We start from the raw sequence: 26764 nt of genomic DNA, 5'->3' as shown, positions 1-26764 counted from the left end.
TCGCGGAGTGAATGCTGCGCTTCCGGGGTCAAAAGTATTTATATAAGTTATGGGTTTACTACTAAGATAGGTACTCGTCCTGGTCAAACGTCAGAAAAGCTAAAGTATTCTTTATTGTTTTTCAAGATTTATTTACAGTGGGGAAAACAACTGTCGAAGGTTTTTATAGATAGCGCCAGCATTGGTTTTCCCGGTTTCAATGAAAGTTGCGTCTTTGCCCTAAAATTCCAAATAAAACAATGATTTGACTATTGGTAGAATTCACAGAGAAAACCTATGCTTACGCCATCTGTATAAAGCTCTCAAATCTCAGAGCAGTATTTGAAAACTGAATCGTAGGTAGTCTTCATAAATGAATCGTAGTCTTCATACTTGGTCAAGCAAATCTTGTCAGTGGAAAAAGGCGGCAAATTTAAAAAATGTAGGCGCGAAGGATTATCGTAAAATTTGATTTTCGCGCCTGATCCCGCGCAATCAGATGATAGAGTCGAAAAGTGGTAGACCACTTTCTTGGCTGACTGTACTTTAACTAATCTTCAACACGCATTTTAGAAAATACCGTAGCGCATCGTAATTTAAATAGCAGCACTGCAAAACGTTTGCGCATACACCTGCGCGCAATCCGTGTCACCACGTTTGCAATGGCCGACCTTGGTCCATACCTACTGATTAGCGCTGTTAGCGGCCACGGAGGCCGCCGCGTTCACATGATTCGCTTCAGCAAAACAAGCCTATTTATTTGAGCCCATTCAAATGGCTTGACTATTTTTTAATAGTAAAGTCTATTGATACAAAGAGTTTACATTCTCTGTAAAATTCTATTATAGCCCTTGGAAACGCTTTTGGGATCTCGGTTGAGGATAGACTTCGAAAAATATGCGTCAAACGGTAATGATGAACTTACATAGATATGGCGCGAGGTTTGTGCTGAACTGTAAAACAAAATCCTCATATACTATCAGCTATCACTCGCACCAGCTTCCGTGAATCTACTTATTCTAGTACATAGATGTGTAGGTAGGTTACATTAGTATCATTGTAATACCTAAGAAATACTTCGAGAACGTACCTATTTGAAATAATATCTGTCTCCTAGAAATTGTCAAATTTCCTATCGATTATCACTTTGATATAGTACCTATTGTTGATTAGATTAGTAGAAAAATATGGATATTCTAGAGCGAAGATCTACGAAAAACAGCTCGCTTGACTCCAAGCTTCATTGTTTTTGCGTCTTTGAAGTCTGTCAACTAGACGCTCCGTATCTTGGCCTGGAGCCAAATAGTTTACTATTTTTCAGCCCAAAGTCATTGACTCGCGCGCTGATGACTCTTATGTCATCCATTTACGTTGGATTTATTTTTATTTAAACTAATCACTTGAAAGATTTGTCGGATTCTTTCAATTGTTGCTAAAATTACGTTTTGGGGCAGACTTTCTGGCTCTGCAAGTAGTATTTTAAGTCCAATCTCACCCACACATTCACATAACTGCGTTACTACGCAAAACGTGTGACTGTGTTACTGTGTTACACATTGGCACTTAAAATCTATCATTGAGAGCCAGAATGATCCAAGTACTTTTCGTTTATCACGCCATTATACTGCTACATACTAGAAGTTTACAGCTTAAAATTGAATGAAATTACTTCACTCTCTATTAGGCAGAGAAGTAATATAAAAATAAGTTTCACACATGGGAAACAATAAATTTCTACGTCTTAACTACGTCTTGACAACTGTGAACATTGTTTTATCCGTCTTTAGACTGGAATAGATACGCCCCCATCTTTCCACGTCACTCGTTCTTTGTGATGCCCTGGTGACGATAAACATTCGAGGCCAGGTTAAAATCTACTTAAACCTAAGGCTTTACCTAATTTGGCTGACGAGTGGTCAAATCATCTCTGTTGATCTGGTAGCGATGTTAGCGGACTGTACGCGTACGGTCACCTCGCTTCATTTAAGAGCTCAATCAATTTAATGAGATTTTAGAACATACTTAATGCCTGAAAATACAATTATAAATTAAAATAAAAAGCAACATTGATAATGATAACTTAGAACAGGGGTCTTTTTTTCCTGAGGGCCATATTGGTCCTCAGAATTTTCGCGCGGGCCACCGTCGGCGCCCAAGGGGGGTGGGGTGTATCTGGTTGCTGCTGTTAGGGCTGAACACCTGGAGCCTAGCTCCCGCGGGCCGCATTGGACCGTTGTCGGCGGGCCGGATTAGAACGCTTCGCGGGCCGGATTTGGCCCGCGGGCCGGGGTTTGGAGAGCCCTGACTTAGAATAAAGAATAGAGAGCGTTTATTCGTGACAAAAAATAAAACTACAAGTACCTACACAATAACATAGTCACGAAATCGTCCCGACTCAGCAGGTGCTAGCCTGTCTAGGCTAGGCTAGGGTATCGTCTTGGGTCGTCCCATTACCCATATAACCATTCCAGTCGCAGAATCATCAAAGTGGTAACTAAATGTCAGATGTGTCGTAACAGAGTCCACACAATGTGTCTAGAATTGTTTCGAAACAAAGTGTCGTCGCCGTGTGTACACTTTTCCGTAACAAGGTGTCGACACATTTGTGTGCACTTTGCGTGCGGTTTGCGACTAAATCTGACAGCAAATTTATGACAGCAAATGTCAATATAAAATACCTCTTGAAAACCAAGGTTTGTCAAACTACTATTAGTGTCTCGTGTGCTCGTAAGTAATTCTAGTAAGTCATCATGGGCGATGCAAATGATAATAATCGACCAAAACCATATAAACACCCAACACCCGTCAACCTTTTACATAAAAGTTTTTAAAGAAATGCAATAAGCTACTTAGGTCAGCCAACGAATGCTCAAAAAAGTTGTAGACGGAAATGCTCGGAACACAATTTTTGACTCTGTAACTTGGTGTGGACAAGTTAGGAGGTGAACAAATCAAAAGTTCCCGGCCGTAGCCCTTGAGCGGGGGGAAGAGAGGGGGCTTTGAATGTCCCATTTTCCGGTTTTTCGATTATATCTCGGAAACTATGCATCTTAGCGACATGGCCACTTATACAAAATGAAAGTTAATTTAATTTGTTACAAGTTTATTCAGTCATTTTTTTCGATATGTTGAATAGTTTTTGAGATATCCGCTCTTGAACGTTTATTTAGGGCTCTCAATTTTATCTTGATATATCTACATCAGTGAAGGTGCTAGGCCGTGTATGGTATCGTTTTCGTATAAATCTGGGTTGCTGAATCCATTTAAGGTCACATTGAAACCATTCCACAAAATTAAAAAAAACTTTTTAGGGTTCCGTACCTCAAAAGCAAAAAACGGAATCCTTATAGGATCACTCGTGCGTCTGTATGTCTGTCTGTCTGAATACACAAAATAGTTCTTTACCTATAGATGACAGGAAAACCTATTAGAAATGTGCAGTCAAGCGCGAGTCGGACTTAATGTACGGAACCCTTAATACGCAAGTCCGACTCGCACTTGGTCGGTTTTTTTTAAACTCCTCTTGACGCTTAACCGCTGAACCGATTTCGTTGAAATTTGGTATAGAAATAGTTTGCGTCCCGGAACAGGACATAGGATAGATCTTATAACCAAAATCATCTTTTGAAGGTGTGAAAAGTGGCGTGGAAATTTGTACGGGAAATCAATAACCGCTGAGCCGATTTATATTAAATTTGGGATGGTCTACATCTTTGATTTAGTTAAAAATGATAAAAAAACATGACTTCAAACCTAAACTTAAACAGTATTAACTTCAAGAAGTCAATTCTGAATTCCCCCCTACACCTCATTTCACACCTTTGAAGGATGATTTTAGATAACTTATTATGTCCTGTCTCGGGACTCAAAATATATGTGTACTAAATTTAAATTAAAACTGTTCAGCAGTTTAAGCGTGAAGAGGAGTTTAAAAGAAAGTAAGTTTATATGTTTTTACTTTGGAATGGTGTCAATGTGATACCATAACTAAATTTGGTACTGCGAATTTATACGAAAACGATACCAAACATGGCCTCGTAGCTTTACTGTTGTAGAAGTCAAAATAAAATTGAGAGCCCTAAATTCTTATTACTTGACCAAACTTGTGTAGAAGGAAAAGGAAAAATAAAAGTCTTCGGCAGGAATATAAGACACAAATATAATTTTTTTTTCGTTACTATTTCAATTATCAAATATAAACATACCTTGATTATATTATTCTATACTTCGTTTTTTTAGCATTAGAAATTAGGTAAACAATCTTGACGTGTCTTTTAATTGAAAAACAAATTTTAAAAATAAGTTACGGCAAATATGTAACAATTATGAATCTAGTACGATCATTTATATTCGTCTGCTTTCATAAGTAATAGTTATTGATTTTTAAAAAGCGTTTTTCAATTAAAAGACATGTCAAGATCGTTTACCTTCTTGCAAGTTCTTTCTAATGCTAAAAAAAACGAACTATAGTGAGATCCTCACAGATAAACAAAAACATTTACTTAAAAAATTACAAGGTCGAAATGTCACGGAACTTGTGAGAGTAATACGTGAAAAATAAAAACTTTTATGACAAAAAAATCTGGACACAATTTAAGAAGCATCCAATTGCGTCGAGGAATCATCTGTATTTTTGCTTGTTTCATTACCTCCTCGCTTCTTTTTTTGTCCTTTGTATTCTGTAGCAATTTGTTAGATCTGAAAATAAAGATAACTTGCGTCGTCACGGATGTCGATTTATAGGTTTTAGGGAGTGCAGAATTCGAAAACGATGATCATTTTATAATCCAAGATGGCCGCTACGTATTTTGTCATAAAAGTCGTCATGAATATCGTTTTATAGGTTTTAGGAAGTGCCGATTTCGAAAATGATGACCAGTTTGGAATCCAAGATGTGTGCCGTGCACTTTGTCATAAAAGTCGTCATGGATATCGTTTTATAGGTTTTAGGGAGTGCAGAATTCGAAAATGATGACCATTCTGGATTCCAAGATGTCTGCCGTGCACTTTGTCATATAAGCCGTCATAGATGTTGATTTGTAGGTGTTAGGAAGAGCAGATTTCGAAAATGATGACCATGACCAACAAAACGACATCCATGTCGACTTTTAACATAGTGCATGGCCGCCATCTTCGATTCCAAAATAGTTATTATTTTCGAAATCTGCGCTCCCTAAAACCTATACAACGACAGCCATGACGACTTTAATGACATAGTGCATGGCCGCCATCTTGGAATCCAAAATAGTCATCGTTTTCGAAATCTGCGCCCCCTAAAACCTATAAAACGACACCCATGACGACTTTTATGACATAGTGCATGGCCGCCATTTTGGATTCCAAAATGGCCATCATTTTCGAAATCTGCGTTCCCTAAAACCTACAAAACGACATCCATGACGACTTTTATGACATAGTGCATGGCCGCCATCTTGGAATCCAAAATGGTCATCGTTTTCGAAATCTGCGCCCCCTAAAACCTATAAAACGACACCCATGACGACTTTTATGACATAGTGCATGGCCACCATTTTGGAATCCAAAATGGTCATCATTTTCTAAATCTGCGCCCCCCAAAACCTATAAAACGACACCCATGACAACTTTTATGACAGTGCATGGCCGCCATTTTTCAAAATGGTCATCATTTTCTAAATCGGGGCCCCCTAAAACCTATAAAACGACATCCATGACGACTTTTATGACATAGTGCATGGCCGCCATCTTGGAATCCAAATTGGTCATCGTTTTCGAAATCTGCGCCCCCTAAAACCTATAAAACGACATCCATGACGACTTTTATGACATAGTGCATGGCCGCCATCTTGGAATCCAAATTGGTCATCGTTTTCGAAATCTGCGCCCCCTAAAACCTATAAAACGACATCCATGACGACTTTTATGACATAATGCATGGCCGCCATCTTGGAATCCAAAATGGTCATCATTTTTCAAATCTGCGCCTCCTAAAACCTATAAAACGACACCCCTGACGACTTTTATAGCATAGTGCATGGCCGCCATTTTGGATTCCAAAATGGTCATCATTTTCAAAATTGGGGCCCCCTAAAACGTATAAAACGACATCCATGACGACTTTTATGACACAGTGCATGGCCGCCATTTTGGATTCCAAAATGGTCATCATTTTCGAAATCCGCACTCCCTAAAACCTATAAATCGACACCCATCTCGACTTTTATGACAAAGTGTTTGGCTACCATCTGCATGCAAGACATTTCTATTATTTTTACGTACAAAAATGGCCCCCTGTCAACTTCCAACCGAGATTTAATCGATAATTTATTCGATTAATGTTCAGATTAATTCAATTTCAATCTATGTCAGGTCGACTAAACTAATCGTGATTAAAATTTGAGGATTAACTTTTTTCATTCCATTAATTAGTCGAATAAACAGTTAATCTATTAAGTCCCATCTCTGACCACGTCATTTTTACACTTTGAGAATATCTGAAAACAAATGAACACAAGGAGCCATTTTGCAAATCCAGTAACTTTGTTATTACTTTTGACAGCGCGTGTCATGTGTCTACACAGAGTCGACACAAAGTCGAAACATTTGCGACTACTTTGTGACTGCAATATTTCTCAGCCTTAAACCATATTTATACATCATAATTAACAAGTTTCGTAGTATGTAAAGCGTTATTTCTGTTATTTAAGTATAGTATACGCATCGAAGTACTAAAAATGCATCAAATAATATATTTATGAACACAAGCACTGAGAAGTAAACAATTTCATTTCCGGCTAAACTAAAACAATGTGGTGGCGCGTTGATTATATTACACTTAGTTTATCAAATCACTCGAGCAGTTTAATTCCCCATAATAATTTAAGTCCTATTGTAATATAAATGCAAACAATATATAATTACGTCTTGTAATCCGTTTTAGAGATGGCGTATTAATGTCACTTATTTTTATTTAAGCATTTTTCCATCTGACAGTTTCCATTTGACAGGAACAAAATGAACGAATGAACGAATGATTTTGGCATAAAGTAGTCGCAAACCCGAAACAATGTGTGCACACGGCGACCACACTTTATGTCACTTTGTGTCATGTGTCGACCCTTCCCCATTTCTGGTAACTGTGTCGACACGGCGACGACTCTGCGACTGGAATTGTGACCGAAACAGACGGTGTCGACACAAGATGTGTCTACACCGCGTCGTAACGGCGACTGGAAATGGTTGTATGGGTAGTTTTTCGTCAAGTTCTTAAATAAGTCCTATTCTGCTTTCGTCACTCATTCTATATTCGTCACAATCGTCGGTGGCTTTCAATGTATAATGAGTGACGAAAGTAGAATAGGACTAATTTAAGAACTTGACAAAAAACGAATGGGACGACCCAAGACGATACCTTCCGTCGGGGCCATGATCTTAATATTTTTTAAGGTATTAAGATGTCGCGAGTAGAAATAAAAGTAACGTAATATTTCGGTTGTTCCAGGCAAGTCGCCGTTTTTCCCCGGCGTGGAGGACGCGGCGCTGGCGAGCGGCGGGGCCGCGGGCTCGCCCTCCGTGCCCTCTGACCAGGCGCAGGATGTCGTGTCGCGACTCAGCGCCGCCGGTGAGTGTATAACCTAATACTAGCCACAGCGGCGCGGCCGCGGGCTCGCCTTCCGTGCCCTCCGACCAGGCGCAGGATGTCGTGTCGCGACTCAGCGCTGCCGGTGAGTGTATAACCTAATATTAGCCACAGCGGCGCGGCCGCGGGCTCGCCTTCCGTGCCCTCCGACCAGGCGCAGGATGTCGTGTCGCGACTCAGCGCTGCCGGTGAGTGTATAACCTAATATTAGCCACAGCGGCGCGGCCGCGGGCTCGCCCTCCGTGCCCTCCGACCAGGCGCAGGATGTCGTGTCGCGACTCAGCGCTGCCGGTGAGTGTATAACCTAATATTAGCCACAGCGGCGCGGCCGCGGGCTCGCCTTCCGTGCCCTCTGACCAGGCGCAGGATGTCGTGTCGCGACTCAGCGCTGCCGGTGAGTGTATAACCTAATATTAGCCACAGCGGCGCGGCCGCGGGCTCGCCCTCCGTGCCCTCCGACCAGGCGCAGGATGTCGTGTCGCGACTCAGCGCTGCCGGTGAGTGTATAACCTAATATTAGCCACAGCGGCGCGGCCGCGGGCTCGCCTTCCGTGCCCTCCGACCAGGTGCAGGATGTCGTGTCGCGACTCAGCGCTGCCGGTGAGTGTATAACCTAATATTAGCCACAGCGGCGCGGCCGCGGGCTCGCCCTCCGTGCCCTCTGACCAGGCGCAGGATGTCGTGTCGCGACTCAGCGCTGCCGGTGAGTGTACAACATAATACTAGCCACAGCGGCGGGGCCGCGGGCTCGCCCTCCGTGCCCTCCGACCAGGCGCAGGATGTCGTGTCGCGACTCAGCGCCGCCGGTGAGTGTGTACTGGCCCCTAGCCTCCGCAGCGGGCCGCGGGCTCGCCCTCCATGCCCTCCGAATAGGTGCAAGCCGTCGTGTCGCGACTCAGCGCCGCTGGTGAGTGTGCAGCCTAACCTTGCCATCGCAGTGAGTGCAGGATGTGCCTGATGCCCTCTTCGCATGGCTAAGCGCATATTTAGCAGACATTTATAATATTGTTTTGACGTCACATAAAGGAAGTGTTCTTATTTATAATTTGGACTGTTTGTTCCAGGTCTTTCGATGTGCGTGTCGGCGCTGGGGTCTCCGGCGCGCTCGTCGCCAGTGTCGGCGGGCTCCGAGCACGGCGAGCGCTTCAGCCGCAAGGTGTTCGTTGGAGGCCTGCCGCCCGACATCGACGAGGGTGAGCAAAGAGTTATTACTTACTTACTCCTCTGACGCAGCGACCCAAAGTGTGTCTTTGCCTCCAACACGACTGCTCGCCACTGATCCCGGTCCTGTGTTTCTCGCCAGTTCTCAACCCGGAGCTCGCGCAGATCAGCGTCCACCACATCCGCCCATCGATACCTAGGTCGACCGACCGGGTCAAAGAAAACGACCCGGGTCGACGGGCCGGGAAAGAGTCATCACCAAACTAAAATGGAATTGGGCAGGACATGTTGCTAGGCAGAGTGATGGCAGGTGGACTAAAATGTTAACAGAATGGTGGCCGCTTTCAATTGAATGAAGCGCCTGGCGTCCGTTGGCTCGTCGGGTGGACGACATTCGGGCGGGTCAGTTCTGGATGAGATTAGCTCAGGACCGGGACAAGCGTACTAGAAGAGAGGCCTATGCTCAGCAGTGGGCGATAAAGGGCTGATATGATGATGAGTAAAGAGTAGTGTCGTACTGTCCTTCCCTTACTGTCATTGTCAGGTGTCGGGCTTGCAAAATTGAAACTGTGCTGACTGGCAAGCGCTGCGCTTTTTCAAGGCCGCTAAAGTCGTCAACTGACGCGCGGGCACAGCCCAGTATCAACCTTCCTGGGCTATAGCCTATAACAGGGAAAATCGAAGTTCGCAAATTGCGGGCATTTTTCTCTGTCACTCTAATTACGCCTTCATAGGAGTAAAAGAGAAAGATCCCCGCAATTTGCGAATTTCTGTTTTCGCGGTAGTCCCTCTGTAGGTATACCAATAAGGTTCACGATGACGCGCCGCGCACGATAGGCGTGGCGCTCAATGGGATAATAGTGTATATAAGAAGAAATTATTTTTGCCTGTTTCTATTGGAATTTTGGAAAATTATACAGTTCTTATTTATTTACTATTGCATTCGTATATTATCGACGAATCGATCGCGTAACTTTATTATATGAGGTTGAAGAAGTTAGACGTTTTAATCTTTTCGACGCCGTGTCAAACACAAAAGCTGTCACGCGGACGCCACTTCACCGAAGTGTCAAAACTGAAATTGAACTTTATGCATATGCACTTAGGTCTATGTTGCACTGTGGTCTGTGACCGATTAATCAGTCTTTGGCGTTGAACCTGTGGTGCGGATATATCGGTCATTGGCGTCCAAAAGGTTAAATAAAAACAGGTATTAGAGGTTAGAGGAATTCTGCATTCCCATAGATTTTCACCTCCACAACTCCTGAAATCCGTCAAAGACTTTATTATTGTAAAACTAGATGCGTTTAAATAGTGGTATCGTCTTGGGTCGTCCCATTCGTTTTTCGTCAAGTTCTTAAATTAGTCCTATTCTGCTTTCGTCACTCATTCTACATTGAAAGCCACCGACGATTGTGACGAATGTAGAATAAGTGACGAAAGCAGAATAGGACTAATTTAAGAACTGGGCGAAAAACGAATGGGACGACCCAAGACGATACCTAAATAGTTTTCAAAACATTCCACACGAACCCACGGCCCTCCACCATTCAATCGATACCTACCCTTTACCCCAGAAGACAATTTTGACACTCGCTTTATAGTGTCAGAGCGGCATTGTCCGCCGCGGCGGCATTGTGCCATTGTGCCAAATGGGGTCAGTCCAGTGCTGGGCGTAATCGATACTGTGACGGGGAAAGCAGGAAACTTGGGGCTGATATACACGGCGCGCGAAATCGCATTCGATTGTAGTTACATTGCGGACTGTTGGTTACGTCCAATGCAACCGACCGATCAAAAACCGCAATGTAATGAAACTCGCATGCGAGTTCTTGCATCGTCTAAATCGGCCCTAAGGGCCTTAATGTAGTTTTTTTTTTTTTTTTTAATTGAGAAACAAACAGTCATTCATTAACATTAATAAATAGATTGAGCAGCAGTAAATAGACCTATAGTTTCCTTAATTAACATATCAGAAATACGTAGCCAATGCACCTTTATTATTATTATTATTCAGAGCCCACTGTGTCCCACTGCTGGGCAAAGGCCTCCCCCCTCTTTCTCCACTCGTCTCTATTTAGTGCAATATCTGGCCAGCCTCTCAAGAAGGAGTCCAAGTTATCCCGCCATCGCCGACGACCTTTAACAAGAAAAATCGTATATAAATGCAAAACGTTTTTTACAATACTTTAAACAAATAGCTGTGAGCTGTAGTATTTGTAGACTTGAATCTTTTGAGTTAAGTCTAAACTGAAAGACCTCGTTTTACGGGACTCTAAAGGCCAAAATAGCTTTTTTTTAATCTACGTATTTAAAAAGAGCCTATCTATGAGACATGTCGGCTCCGTTGGGTCTCTACATTACATGAGTTTCAATAAGTGTTGATAGATATCAAAAAAATGGTACACAAATTTCGCAGGTGTAGAAAGGGGTTCCGCCAATATCGAGTGAAAAACCCCAACATCAGTTGCTGTGTAGCCCCCAGCTTCAAATAATTGTGCCCGCTTGTCTCGAGTCATATAATACCGCTCCTTGAGAAACATAGTGTCACTATACAAAATTAAGAACCATTCGAATTGAATGAATTTTCAGGCACAAATCATTTTGTATAGTGACATTTTGTACAGTAAGAAACATAGGTTTCTCAAGGAGTGATAGGTTGTTTTGACGAGTAGTGCTAATTTTATCGAGAATCGAAAGTGGGTCAAGGGTCAAGTGTGATAAGTGAGGCTGTATGTTTGTCTGATGTGGATGATAATTGATAACACAATTGTTAGCACCGTGCTAACGATTAGGCTAGCAATTTATATTTCTGTGACATACTTAATATAATATCTTTCGGGGCCCAATTCACCCTTTAAAAGCTCATTCTACTCCGTAGGTACGTAGCCTGAAACGATAACATAGGTAAAATATGATTTGAGTTAAGTATATTAATATTAATGTGTTAGTCAAGTAGGTTACCCAAAAGATGGTTTTAAGTAAAATAGGGCGGGGGCTAGGCTAAGCATTACAATTTTATTTCACGAAAACTACAGAAAATTACATTGTATCTACCTATTGTTATCTTGTAAATGTTACTTAACCCTTTATCAGGTCAAGGGATATACACTTCCCACATACGGCACTTCAAACATGTGTTTTATTTTCGATGAGTAAGACTGACATTCGAGTGTCATTTTTGAACTTTCAGCCTGGTAAAGGGTTAAGAAATTATTTGATTATTTCTACAATTCGAAGACAGAGTACCTATACCTACCTACATGACATGATTTTACTACAACATTAGTAATGTTATGTTTTGGATGTGGACTAGAAATTTACCATGTGTTTATAATAGTTATTTACGATACAAGTGTGGAAAAGAGGAAATTCGACACGAGTTGCGAATTGCCTATTCGCATGTGTACCTATCGTACAACGTTTTACAGTAGGTACATAATATGGCCCTTTAAACTTTTTGCATCGCACGAAAAGTGCTATTTTACGCACTAGGGCGGGAAAATAGGACCATATCGTCGGGTGACAAGCAAAATTCACTAACTAACACCATTGAAATTATTGGACAATAAACCGTGTTACAAGTGCATTGTTACTTTAATTTTTTGATAGGTAGTACTTAGTGAGTTTTGCTTGTCACCCGACGATATGTACTGTAAAGTAACTTTTTTTTTCTGCAATTAAGTGTTTCAATTATTCAAGACTCATTGAAGCTGCAGGCAAATGCTTGGTCTGCATTATTAAACAAGTAGGTATTTGCGCTTTTCGCGGCCAATTGCTACTTGATATGTTTTGATTTGTTTGCACCAGCGTTGCTCGGCAACCGCACTGCACAACCGCGGCCGAATCTGGGGGTACTAATGGTGTAGTAATAGGGTAGAACGGCCGTTGATTGGCTCCCAAAATAACAATCATTGACACCCGGTCTATTGAGTTTGTAATCTATCGATAACACTAAATGCGACGTAAATTAGTTAATTGACCGATATTAAATCATACCTATAGTTAATTGACTAATATTTCTTTATTCGTTTAATTTCTTAGATTAGGTTACTTATAATATGAATATAAAAGCAAAATATATAAACACTTACAAAACGATAAAAAAAACATATAAACACATTACAAAAAACCTAACCTAGGGTGCCGCCAGCAGCGGCCAAAGCTACCGGTGGTCAAGGCCGCAGAGAGAGGAACCGGCGGACTATCCGCGCCGTGTCCAAGATCACCATCTTCTGCATCTGACCCTTGATCCAACCACCGAGCTAGAGCGAGATGTAGCGAGTCTCTCAAGAAGTTATTATTATTACCTAAGTCAAATTATCAATCCGGTTCGGTCAGGATAATCAACGTAGGTATTTGTATGTGTATGATCATCAAATACCTAGGTACCTACAGTGTAGACGCTGAATTTATTTCTTACTTAAATACATAAAAAATTAGAAATTTATTGAAAAAAAATACTCTATACGTAGTGAAAAACAACTTAAGTCTACATCTCGCTTATAGATTGTTTCATCACCATCATAATGGGATCATTATGATGGTGATGAAACAATGGGATCATTATGATGGTGATGAATGGCAGCAGTTACTAGGGACCTAGATAACTGCATGTACCTAACTTGCCATCTTTGTATTCCAGATGAGATTACCTCCTCTTTCCGGCGGTTCGGACCGCTGGTGGTAGACTGGCCGCACAAGGCCGAGAGCAAGAGCTACTTCCCACCAAAGGGCTACGCGTTTCTACTGTTCCAGGTTAGTTTTTACCATGTAACCCTTCCTCCATCCTCTCCATCCTCCGCCAACACCACGGCGCCAACACCGCACCACGCCAGAGGATGAAGAGGATTAGCTGGACTGAAAGGAAGACGAATGAAGACGTCCTGAGTATGCTAGGAGAAAAGCGATGCTTGTTAAATGCAATAATAATATGTTTTTTTGGGCGAGCTCGCTCCATCGTAGGCCACGTCTACGCCTCGGCTAGTCTGTGGCCATGAGTAAGCCCATTCATAATAGAAAAAAAAAATAAAAAAAAATAAGAAATAGGAGAGGCATGATGTTAGGACACCTTATACGGAGGTCTCCCGGATGTTTAGAAACATCCTGGAAGGCAGGATTAAAAAGACAAGAGAAGGGAGACCTAGAATTACTTATCTCAGACAAATAAAAAATAATGCGTAGTATGAGGAAATTAAAAGACTGGCATAGGAAAGAAATGATTGGCGATTACTCCACCGACAAGAGCTTATGATGATGCTAGCAGACGTGGGTGGACGGTTCAATGATTATATTTATCGTTTCCAGGACGAGAGCTCGGTCGCAGCACTGATGGAGGCTTGCATCACAGACGACGACAAGCTGTACCTCTGCGTGTCGTCGCCGACCATTCGCGACAAGCCAGTCCAGATCCGCCCGTGGCGGCTCGCCGACGCAGACTTTGTCCTGGACGCCTCCATGCCACTGGATCCTAGGAAGACAGTTTTCGTTGGCGGCGTTCCTCGCCCACTTAAAGCCGGTAAGTCTGTGTCTTCGTTGATCTTAGTAGCCTTGGGTCACGACAAGCTGTATCTCTGCGTGTCATCGCCCACAAGCCAGTTCAGATCCGCCCGTGGCGGCTCTCCAACGACGCAGACTTCCTGGGTATCGTCTTGAGTCGTCCCATTCGTTTTTCGTCAAAAATTAGTCCTATTCTGAAAGCGTCGCCCGTTCTACATTCGTCACAATCGTCGGTGGCTTTCGATGTAGAATGCGTGACGAAAGCAGAATAGGACTAATTTAAGAACTTGACGAAAAACTAATGGTTTGACGAAAAACTAATGGGACGACCCAAGACGATACCACTTCTTGCAGGGTGATTCCATAACATTGCCTTATTCACGATTTTTTATTTTTCTGTATATTCTGTCTTTAATAATTTTTCTGGAACTGCTTCCAAGACCTTAAAGTTTGTTTAACTTTTAACTACGATCGTGGGTAGTCCAGGCCAAATGTTACCTTTGTTCATAGATGATTGACCATTTAAACGCTGACTTGTTATTGCAGCCGAACTGGCGATGATTATGGACCGGCTGTACGGCGGCGTCTGCTATGCCGGCATCGACACCGACCCCGAACTCAAATACCCCAAGGTACGTCTACACTTCTACAGTAGATAATGTAGAAGAGGTATCGTCTTGGGTCGTCCCATTCGTTTTTCGTCAAGTTCTTAAATTAGACCTATTCTGCTTTCGTCACCCATTCTACTTTCGTCACAATCATCGGTGAGTTTCAATGTAGAATGACAAAAGCAGAATAGGACTAATTTAAGAACTTGACGAAAAACGAATGGGACGACCCAAGACGATACCGCAGAAGATTGTGAATTGTTTTCGCACTCTATTCAGGCGCCGCAGACAACACGCCAATCGCTAACGCTACCTGCGTAGCAAACGAAACGCACTGTCACTGTCACACTCATGTGGAGTGATAGACACAAAGCGATTCGATAGCGAAGCGTAAGCGATTGTCACCTTGGCTAGGGCGCCAGGTCACGAGATGGCAGACCCTCCAACACTCACGGTCTCTACTATTTGTGGCTATCCTTCAGGGAACGCCACATTTAGATAGGTACCTATACCTACCTACCTCATTTCACGCATTTTCAATGTCCGGCTCGAAGGACCAATGTTGAGGGGCTATCCTGATTCTATGGACGCTAAATATGAACTCAAATGATTCTACTATGAGTTTAATGATAAAAAAAATACAAATGCGACGGAGCCGAGTTATAGCCGCGATGGCTAGTGGGCAAGTCCCCGGTCATCTTGGCTGCCCCCCGCCCGCACATCAGCCCTCGGTCGCCATGCTGGCTTGGTACGCGACAATACCTAATAACCCTTTACCAGGCTAAGGGATATATATTGCCCACATACGGCACTTTAAACATGTGTTCTATTTTCGATGAGTAAGACTGACATTCAATTGTCATTTTTGAAATGTCAGCCTGGTAAAGGGGATAATTTATTGCAGCGGTTAACGAAGTTGACGTGGGCCGCACATTGTTAATATTGATGACTTTATCAGACATTTGTCGGTTGTCAATATTACATACAAAGTAGCCAGGGAGGCTCGCGGGCCGCAAGTGATAGGTTCGCGGGCCGCTTGTTGCCGACCGCTGATTTATTGTTTTGTTGTAGGGTGCGGGCCGCGTGGCGTTCTCCAACCAGCAGTCGTACATCGCGGCCATCTCCGCGCGCTTCGTGCAGCTGCAACACGGCGACATCGACAAGCGGGTCGAGGTATGTATACCCACTCTACGGGTACAGTTGATGTTGATGAGTATTGATTGATGTACGGTGCGGATATATCGGTCATTGACGTCCAAAAGGTTGATCGGCCGTTTTGTCTGCAGGTGAAGCCGTACGTTCTGGACGACCAGATGTGCGACGAGTGCGCCGGCGCACGCTGCGGCTCCAAGTTCGCGCCCTTCTTCTGCGCCAACGTCACCTGCCTCCAGGTAACTATACACTACACCTATGTGTGTGTGTACCTGTATACACATGGACAGGGAGTTAAAGTTGCCTACAGACACAGCGCCGAGAAGATATAGGATGGAAGTCAGGTGCTCAGCTGTGCCAATGTCACCTGCCTCTAGGTAACTATGTACACACGGTAATTTCGTCTTGGGTCGTCCCATTCGTTTTTCGTCAAGTTCTTAAATTAGTCCTATTCTGCTTTCGTCACTCATTCTACAATGAAAGCCACCGACGATTGTGACGAATGTAGAATGGGTGACGAAAGCAGAGTAGGACTAATTTAAGAACTTGACGAAAAACAAATGGGACGACACAAGATGATACCGTACACACTACAACTACACACAGGGACACACAGACAGGGAGTTACAGACTTACAGACAGAGCGCCGAGAAGTCACCTGCCTTCAGGTAATCACTCACTACACTTACAGACCGGGAGTTACAGTTACCTACAGACACAGCGCCGAGAAGATATAGGTAAGAGGCCTGAGGATTTTGAAAATGTAACATAAAACCCTATAATTTTGGGCCAACTAGTCCTGTCTCCATTCACAACACTTAACTCTTCTACTATTAATAACTTTTCGTTAATACTAATATCATATCACTCATCATCATATCAGCCAGAGAACGTCCACTGCTGGACATAGGCCTCCCCAAAGAGTGCCACAATATGGGCCACCGCTTCCAGCGGACTCCCGGGACTTTTACCAGGTCGTCAGTCCACCTTGTGGGGGGTCTACCCACGCTGCGCCTTCCGGTACGTGATAATACTAATATAGTACGGTATTTTCTATATTCCAGTACTACTGCGAGCACTGCTGGGCGACCATCCACTCGCGGCCGGGGCGCGAGTTCCACAAGCCGCTCGTGAAGGAGGGCGCCGACCGCCCGCGCGCCGTGCCCTTCCGCTGGTGTTAGTGCTGTCCCGCTCCCGCGCACACCCCTCCCACTCCCGCACCCGACCCCGCACCGAGACCACTAGTGGCCAGAGGTAACCACTAGTGCTCAACTAACCACTAGTATGTAACCATTAGTGTTGTCCACAGAATTGTGACGATTCTGAATTTTGTAACGAGTTTGATCGGTTAAGCCCTATTTAGACGATGAGAGAAGTCGCTTGCGCGTTTCATTACATTGCGGTTTTTGATCGGTCGATTGAATTTGACGTAACCAACAGTCCGCAATGTAACTAAAATTTGGCGAGTTCGCGCGCCGTCTAAATCAGCCCGTAGTCAAACATTAGATCGCGTAAGCAGGGTAACCACTAGTGCTACTTTACTAAAAGCGTTACTAAGATTGTCATGATATAAGGTGGTTGAATGACTAATGGTACTTTATGTGAATGTAATAGCAAATCGCATAACCACCATCGTTAGTCATTGTCACAAATTGTGTTACTACTGCAATAAAAAACTCAATATCACTAATAATATAGGTTGTCCTATCACCAGATCACCACAAACATTGAAATAATTGATTCTTTACATTGCCTATATTGGTGACGCTGACATTGGTGGTTACGCTGACACGAGTGGTTACGCTGACACTACCGGTTACGCTGACACTACCGGTTACGCTGACACTACTGGTTACGCTAACACTACTGGTTACGCTAACACTGGTGGTTACGCTCTGATGACGCTGCGTGCTCTCCGCACTCCCGCTTTACACTCGAAGTGACCAAAAATATGGCTGTTTACATCTCGAATAGGCCAATGGCCGACTAAGACGTATTTCAACTAAGCCTAACCCAAACTACACGGAGGTAGAGAATGGAAAACGCTTCGTCCGAATGATTTCTGTACCTTATCTTTTTGTCGAAATTCTTTTAATTAGTAAAATTTTAAGGACATTATTCGGAGAAGACGTTATTGAAATACATCGTATTAGATGGCACTGGATACGACATGTAACTAAAATAAAAAGCAACTTTATCCAACGTTTAATATTAAGCAGATAGGATTGAAGTAAGAAAACACTTGCCGAGTTTTCTCTAGCGGCCGCCATTTGCATTCAGTGTGGCTGTTGAGAAAATTAACGAACGATTTTCGATTTAAGCAAAGATGTGTATCCATAAAGTTAGATAGTTGTCCGTTCGTCGTTTGTGGGTAAGCTCTACTCGGCGCGATCACTCGCGCTTTATCCTAAGATTAATGTAAGACATAAGTGGAATGTCTGATTTCTCAAGATAATTGTACCTGTGTAGCTAGAAACAATTTCATAAGAGTTTCCTCGTTTAGATTTTCGACTTGGATATTGTTGCTATTTTTTCACTTCGGCGGCCCGTTCTTACGGTTAGACAATTTTACTAAACTAAATCAGTTTAGTGTCGACGAAGATAGAGGGCGTTGACTTGACGGCGCCACAGACTATAGCAGCCAGTGTTGCCAACGTTTGACATTTCGGGCAATTATGATTGAGGAATATCTCTTTCTCTTTAAAGCTAGTAGGAAAGAGATAGAGAATCAGTCTCTACCGGCTGCTAAGAGTTTGTGCGTTGTCCTCGGGGTTTTGTTAGTCTGCTCGTTTCACTGGGAGGCGGTAGGGACTGGTTTTTAGTACAAACGAAAAAAAATACGTTACCAATTTTGGCTGTAGTCTTGCTCGACGCGAGTATATCTCTTTTCTTATATTTTAGCGTTAAAAAGTATGATAATAAAAATATTTTTTGGATTCGCCGGGATAGTGCAATAGACCGTAGTTTAGTATACTATAAAAATATATTAACCAATTATTAAACTAGTGTAAATATGCGGTGGTTCACGTTTTTACCCTTTGCTTGTCACTCGCGTTTGTTTGAGGTTATATTGGAGTTGAATTTGATGAGTTTTGGAATCGGAGGGCTCAGTGTGTACTTAACGAGGCGACGGATACTGACGGTCGGCCGACATCGTATCCCGACGACCACGGACGCATATAGACTGTAGAAAAAGACTTGCGCGAATTTTTTGAACATTTTTTTCGTTTGGAAGCGGTTTTTTCGTGTCGTGTTTTTTCTAAATTTTAAAGGGTGAGGCTATGAAGTGCCTTGGTGTGTGTGCCCGCCGGTGTGTTCAACGTTCGTTGGGTTCGTCTGGTCTTGAGCGTTTGATGCACTTTAAATTATTGTTTGACACGCGTCTGGGTTTCTCTAAAACTACCATTTATGGCAGCTGGTAACACTGACGCGCGTAGTAGAATTATTCTACCGTTTTTGACAGCTGTCAACTGTCAAGAGCGACGGCAGCGCCAGGGATCACCGCCATCCCATTATTTTAAAATATAATAGTTAATAATCAATTCTCTAAAAGTTAAGTAGGTACAATTCGTATTGTTAGTAGATGCATTTTAGTGAAATTATTTGCCATAATACAGACGCATTGTGGGACTTTTTATATTCATATTATATTATCGCGAGCCGCTCTGTGGCCCCTATAAAATTTAGGACAAAATATTTGAAATATGAAATAATATATATTTTCTTAGTCTTTAGAAAACTTAGCTATATATTGATATATATTTCGCGATATAAAAAGTCGTATGAAGCGCGTGCACACTACGTGTGTTAGTAGTAAATAAAATAATTGCAATACCGAATGGTGAGTTGTAGAGTTCCTTACGGGACGAACTCCCATACATTTTTCACTCCGCACTTAAGTTACTTCATTCTGAATCCTTCACCAGACAAATTTCGACTGCATTTTCAAACGTCTCTATTTACTTTTGATTTGTATTCGTAGAAAATTCGATGATTTATCCGTTTTTTGTATAATTTCACTCGTGATGTGTGCATTTCCCGTTATTGGTGGTTCTTTTGTATGAAATTGCTCAATGTTTTTTGTAATTGTTTGGAAGTGCCCTCGCCTCCTAGCGGTGGGACGCGTGACTGTGACTTGATTCTGGATGCTTGATACGTGTCGTGTGGTAGCACTGTCCCATTTTTGTATTTTTATATTTTTATAAAAAACGAAATTGTGAATTCGGACGTGGTCTTTTAATTTACGCGCAACGTTAGACTTCAACACGCTGGACGGGAACCATTATTGTATAACTTGATGCGTTCCGACTCCGCGCCGACGCAAAGCCGACCTTAGTCGGCGGCGTCTTTAATTATAAAAATATATAATTGGTGTTAGAATATTAATACAACCGAGGTGAGTTTGGGATATGTGGTCTGTTGCGAGCGGCTGTGTCTGCTAGCGCGGTCGGTCTTCTACACGGAGGATTTGTATCGTTTCTGGTTCTAGGGAGGTTTACATTTCTCCTATTTTTTGCCTCGTTTCTTCTTTATAGTTTAATCGTCGAACTAAAGGAAATAGTGTGAAGTTAGCGTTTCTCATTCGATCAATCGCATGTCACTGTAGCAATCGTTTCGATGCTCACTTCATACTCATTCATTTAGTAGTCGAGTTTCCTTTACCTTGTTAAGAATTTTCGATCGATTGTCGATCCTTCGATTTCGCCTCGCAGTATTTAGTTTAGATCTATTTAATTTCTATGAAAAGGTCTGATTTTGAGGGATTTGTAGCGCTTTTCACGTGCGGAATAGTTTTTTAGTTGATTTGGAGTGCCCTTTAGTTTGTAACTGCGAGGTGACGTTTTTAGTTCGTTAGTTTGTAGGTTGTTTGTTTGCTTGGTTCCTCGTTTATTGCCGCTACGGCTTGTTCTCGTTATTTATACGTTGTCTGTTTTTCTATTAATATAACTAGCTGAGGGTGTTCATTGACGTTTTATGATTTGGGAGCCGCGGCGACGTACTGTAGATTGCTGACGAAGTTAGTCCTACTGATTTCAGAGATTGACTTCAGTGCAACATAATTTAGTGCTTAGTTCAGTAACTTTTATGGAAGTCGATAGTGAAATGAGCACTAGTTTTGTTAAATAACTTCGAACTTCTTAAGTTCGGATTCGGATGCAGCGGCTTACGTCGTTATGGTCACGGCTCTGTCCAGACTTTAGAATAATCGCAGAAACGCAAACACGATTGTCGACGGTGACCCTAAAGTCGGGACAAGCCTCCGACCGATGTGACATTTGTACTTTTTTAAAATATCGTAGCTATCTTTAAAATGTAAAGAGTTGTTGTTGTTTCGAAGTCGGTGTTTCGTGCCCTCGTCGTTTATCTCCGAGTGAGTTTCTTCGCACTATTTTTCACTGCATGTATATAGTGAATCAGTACGTTGGATTCTTAAGGAAAAAAATAAAAAAGCGCAAAAAAAGAATTTTTTATCGACGCCTCAGGAACGGGGTGGGCGCGCCGCGCACCATACACCTCGAGGTTTTAGCGAAATTATTAATTAAAATAATAGCGAAAAGTAGCGCAATTCATGAAATACCTACCTAGTTGAAGTATATCGTATACGGTGCGGTAGTACCCACACCGTAAGCTAGACAATATTAAGTTTGTATGGAATTTCTTGCACCGTCGAGTGTTGGTTTCAACCACTTTGTATTTCGGTATAGCAAGCTGGTATGCACAGATGGTGCGATGAAATTATTTTTTTAACAAATTTTGAAATTGGACGGCCCTCTAATGCTAATGTGCTATTTTAATGTTGATTGTATTAAATTGAAACGCGGATAGAACTAAGTTCAAGAGTCATTAACACGTCTACAAATATCTGTCATTAGTTCACGGCAAAAAACAAAATCACTCCCGCTGTGTTTAATTTAGTATCGTCAACATATTTACTTGAAGACGCGACCGCTCATATTACCGGTCCGAATCATTTAATTATTTCTATAAAGATCTTCGACAAATACAAATCCTAGGTAAACCTAAATAGATAATCTTGAAGTACAACTTTCAAGTTTCGGATCGGATTGGTAATATCCGTGTTGTCGTTTTCAAAACTAAGGTTCAAAAAGTGGTCGTCCCCCACTGTATTAAATTAATTTGAAATAAGATTTATATATACTGATATTTTTATAGACGGTTGTTACATAGAATCAATTTTGTTGAAAATTGAAGTCTCGTTTCGATTAGATTGATTTGCTATTAATATTGCCCATCTTCGTTTGGTTCGACGGTTGTAGTGAATAGACACACCTAGTGAGAAATATTTAAGGTTATTTTTAAGATTTCCTTCTAGTAAATAAGTATTGGTCGTTGTTTTCTAACTTACTGGCATTAGGCGCGTTGCTGTTATGAATATCTGGCCCCTGTTTTACCTTATCGACAATTCACAGTATATTATTGGTCCAACAAGTAAACATTGACGCCACGCCACGGCCAAAGTGAACATTAGTTTGTACTATTAGGTGTAACCAACTATTTGACCACTTTTGTAGGGTATCGTCCTGTGTCGTCCCATTCGTTTTTCGTCAAGTTCTTAAATTAGTCCTATTCTGCTTTCGTCACTCATTCTACATTGAAAGTCACCGACGATTGTGACGAATGTAGCATAAGTGACGAAAGCAGAATAGTACTAATTTAAGAACTTGACGAAAAACGAATGGGACGACCCAAGGCGATACCTTTTGTAGCTATGACATGTTTGATGCTGACTGTACCGTCGTTACTTACCGACCCAGAGGACCTACCGCGAACCACGTTTGACGTGTTGCCTCACTGTCGCACTTGTAAATTCGTACGTAAGTGTGACAGGGAGGTAAACGTCGAACGTGGTTCGCGGTAGGCTCTCAGAAACTTACGGTCAACTGTAAAAATATGGATGTAATACAAATCATCTCAAAAATATGTCCCATAACTCTTATTTCAGTGAATTAAGAACTACCTATGGGACATATTTTTGAGTAAGTTGTCTACACCCATATTTTTATAGTTGACTGTACATGAAATTGACAGTGTCAGGTGATAATTGTCAAGTTAAGTTTGGCCTTTGCGTCCGTCTGATGACCCCTTTTAACAACAGATATACAGACATGGTCGTAGTGTAGTGTCAAGTACTTAATATCTCCCACATAGGTAACATAAGGTGCTTAGTTTTGTGGTAAGACACTGTCGAATGACACATTAATGACCAATTTTATTCGTTAAATGGTCGGTATCGTCTTGGGTCGTCCCATTCGTTTTTCGTCAATTTCTTAAATTAGTCCTATTCTGTTTTCGTCACTCATTCTACATTTAAAGCTACCGACGATTGGAACGAATGTAGAATGAGTGACGAAAGCAGAATAGGACTAATTTAAGAACTTATCGACAAATGAATGGGACGACCCAAGACGATGCCAAATGGTCACTTTTGTGCTGCTTTACAAACTATGACTTCAGGACGTTTTTTGTGAAAATACTCAGGTAATATTGGTACCTATACAGATTTTCGCAGGCCAGTGATAGGATCTTGTAGATGCAACATATTCCTTTTGCCAATGTTTACGTTGAACCAAACGGGAGTGGACAGATTTTGACTCGTTTACACTGTACAGTTAAATTGTTCAGGTCCACTGTGACGACGATCTTCACGCTTCTGTTCTAGAGTATTGTGAAAACTATTAAAATGAATTTGAAACTTTTTCACTCGTTTCTGTCTTGTAGTTTTGGGTAAATTCTGACAATTTTATTGAAACTCGGGAAATAAACACGCTAATCACAATCATCAACAACGAGATCATGTTCTTGGTAGTTTTGATAAAGTGTTTGAATTTACCATATCGCCATTTTTGTCATGGGGTTGTCATTAGGGTGAACATAAGGTATCTAGCAGATCAGCAATCAGGTATCGTCTTGGGTCGTCCCATTCGTTTATCGTCAAGTTCTTGTCCTAATCTGCTTTCGTCACTCATTCTACATTCGTCACAATCTTCGGTGGCTTTCAATGTAGAATGAGTGACGAAAGCAGAATAGGACGAATTTAAGAACTTGACGAATAACGAATGGGACGACCCAAGACGATACCAGCAATCATTTGCTGAACTGCTAGAGACCTATGTTCACCCTAATGTACGATATTAGGTACCGATCGGCTGGAGTCGGGTCGCGCCGCGCCGGAGCGCATTTTCAATGTGCCTATACATGTATGGTAGAAGCGGAGTCCGACCGGAGCCGTCCGCGTCCGCGAGCAGCCGAACGGCTTGCGGTCGTACAAATGTGAAATGCGCGCCGACTCCGCCCGTTCGGTGGGAATCGTGACATTACAAGATTTTTTTATCTATTTTGCTCGTTTCCGAAATATGCTGCATTCCCGAAGTACCTACCAATTTTATTTGACTCCCATATGTGTACCAGTATACCTAGGTCCCGGTATTTTGGGAACGTAGCGGTAAATGCAAGGAACCGTAATTTTTTAATTTGTGTGCTTTGATAATTCCTTATTTTTGTAAGTACATTTTTTAAGCCACTCCATCTTTACTGACCAAAGACAAGATGCGTCCCAAAGATGCTACCAAAAAGACAGGGTTGCCAGCGCAGCGCCCGCCATTTTCCTATTTTTACTTAATTCCTGGAGAAGGCTTAACACACGTTTTGTATTCCTTTTTTATATATCACCCGCTTGTTTGGATGTATTTTAGGATTCCTATTTATTTTTTACCTTTTATCGATTGTTTTTAATAGAGTCGGACCAAGAAAAGCCTGCAGCGGATTTGATAGCCTACACAGTGTAAGTGTTATTTTATTCGTCATAATTTCATAGAAGTTTGACGTTTAAAATAACACGTGCACTGCGTCGCTATCAAATGCGCTGCGGACTTTTTTTGGTCTAACTCTAGTTAGTAGTGTAGTCGTTTGTATTTTAGTTTTTTTTTTGTATTTGTATATTAGTGTTAGTTCGTTCAGTATTGTTTTTGAATTTGTATAAGTATACACACACTAGATATATTTAAGCTTTGCCAATATAACATTGAGTGCACATTGGCTATAAGACGTTACATTATAAGTATTATTTATGTATAATATGTAATATTGTCAAATGAAATAGATACCGAATCGCGGAATAGATCCAAATTTCTAAATCAGAGCTTTACCAATGATAAAATATTTAATTCACACGAATTTTTGTATTATATTTATTTACCTAGGTGTAACTATGTAGTCTTGGATTCACCTGTGTTTTTATTATTTTAACGTTAAGAATGATTTATTTTTGTTGTTTGAATAATAGTATTACTTAGAATTATGAAGTAGCTTGTCGGCCGGGTGGGTAGTTGGAATATTTGTTGCGGGTCTGGCTACTGTTTTGGGTCTGCTATTTAATGCATTCTAGTCTACAAAAATTACTGGTGTTATTATATGCGTCCCCTTTAGGCAAAGTTTTGCTACAAGAATGTACAGTCAAAAGCAAAAGAAAATATCTGTCTACTCTTACTTCGTATGCCCACGGCTTATTGAGATAACTAACCCTTTAAACGCCCTTAAATACAAAATAGTCAATCACACGCCAACATCATGGGCGCAAGTGATTCAATATAAACCTTATTCCAAACCATGAAGGTTTCATTCACAGCCGTAGGACATAAGTTCTTAGGCACTTATATATACGTATATGTATTTTTCAGGATATCTAAAGAATAGGTTTTCTTGGCATCTAAAGAGTAATAGTGTTTTTTCACATAGCTTGTGTACGGTGGCAGCCGTCATCTTTATACAATGTATAACCTTAATGGCTCCTCTACACGATGGGCCAACGCCGGCCACACCAAGGGACGCATTTATGCGTTAGAGGGAGCAAGTGATATTGCTATCTCATTCTGCCGCATGGCTGCGTCCCTTGGAGTGGCCGGCGTTGGCCCATCGTGTAGAGGAGCCATAAAACAATCGTATTCGATGACAGCTGTCACGGTACCCACGCTATATGAAAAATACATGTGAAATATGGGGTCGTATACGAAAGCCTTACGCCATTGAATACAGACCTAAGCCTTTTCTAGACACAACAAATATTCACTTAATTCTAAACTGTATAATGTAGTGTTGTTGCCATGCCGGCAAGTTGTAGTATTGTTTAAAACTGAAAAACTTGAATTTTTATATGAATTTTATTATTATAATATGGTATTTTACTAAATATTAGTCCAATATTAAATCTTTATACGATTGTTTTATTATAAACCCTATTTATTTTCATTTTTAGTTGCTATATTATGTAAGACGACAAAAGGCGTCTCTGGAAAACTCACTTTGTCAGTAGAAAAAGGCGCGAAACAAAAATTTTCTCTGTAAGGACAACCCTACGCACCTAGTTTTTTTTTTTTCAAATTTGCCGCCTTTACTACTCTCTGAAATGACTGGCCTAAGCCCAACTTTTGAATATTTATATTGCCTCACAGACAAAACATCCTCTAGACTGAGCATAGTCGCGCTGCCCCCTCTGCCACGCATATAGTAATTTTACTCCATGTTCGAATCAAGTGTCTTTGTGTGACGTCTGTGTCTTTGAACCAATCACGGCACGGGACTTCGCTCACCTCGTCCCGCGCACCCCCGCATTTTTGGCATCATCGGTTGCATGAAATAATTGCTCTAAACTCGGTCTAGAGGATTCCTAGTCTATGTATCGCCTATACCCTCTATAAGTATCTAAAGTCTGGCAAATTATAGTATTTTT

General features: G+C 41.7%; 1 protein-coding gene across 3 annotated transcripts in view; it reads left to right on the top strand.

Annotated features, from left to right (window-relative positions):
• Positions 1-26248, top strand: part of LOC134677421 (translational regulator orb2) — a 99452-nt gene extending 73204 nt beyond the window's left edge. For all 3 annotated transcript variants that reach the window (XM_063535878.1, XM_063535881.1, XM_063535880.1), the window contains 8 exons: positions 7460-7579; positions 8662-8790; positions 13404-13516; positions 14066-14276; positions 14804-14889; positions 15937-16038; positions 16152-16256; positions 17082-26248. In XM_063535878.1, coding sequence (XP_063391948.1) covers positions 7460-7579; positions 8662-8790; positions 13404-13516; positions 14066-14276; positions 14804-14889; positions 15937-16038; positions 16152-16256; positions 17082-17198 — 983 coding nt within the window. In that variant the 3' untranslated portion in view covers positions 17199-26248. The remainder of the gene's footprint in view (positions 1-7459; positions 7580-8661; positions 8791-13403; positions 13517-14065; positions 14277-14803; positions 14890-15936; positions 16039-16151; positions 16257-17081) is intronic.
• Positions 26249-26764: the final 516 nt, after the last annotated feature.

Source organism: Cydia fagiglandana, chromosome 26 (assembly GCF_963556715.1).
Source record: "Cydia fagiglandana chromosome 26, ilCydFagi1.1, whole genome shotgun sequence".
In the NCBI taxonomy this organism is placed as follows: Eukaryota; Metazoa; Arthropoda; class Insecta; order Lepidoptera; family Tortricidae; genus Cydia; species Cydia fagiglandana.
The sequence above is the reverse complement of the archived record's forward strand: the minus strand, read 5'-3'. Positions and strand labels throughout refer to the sequence as shown.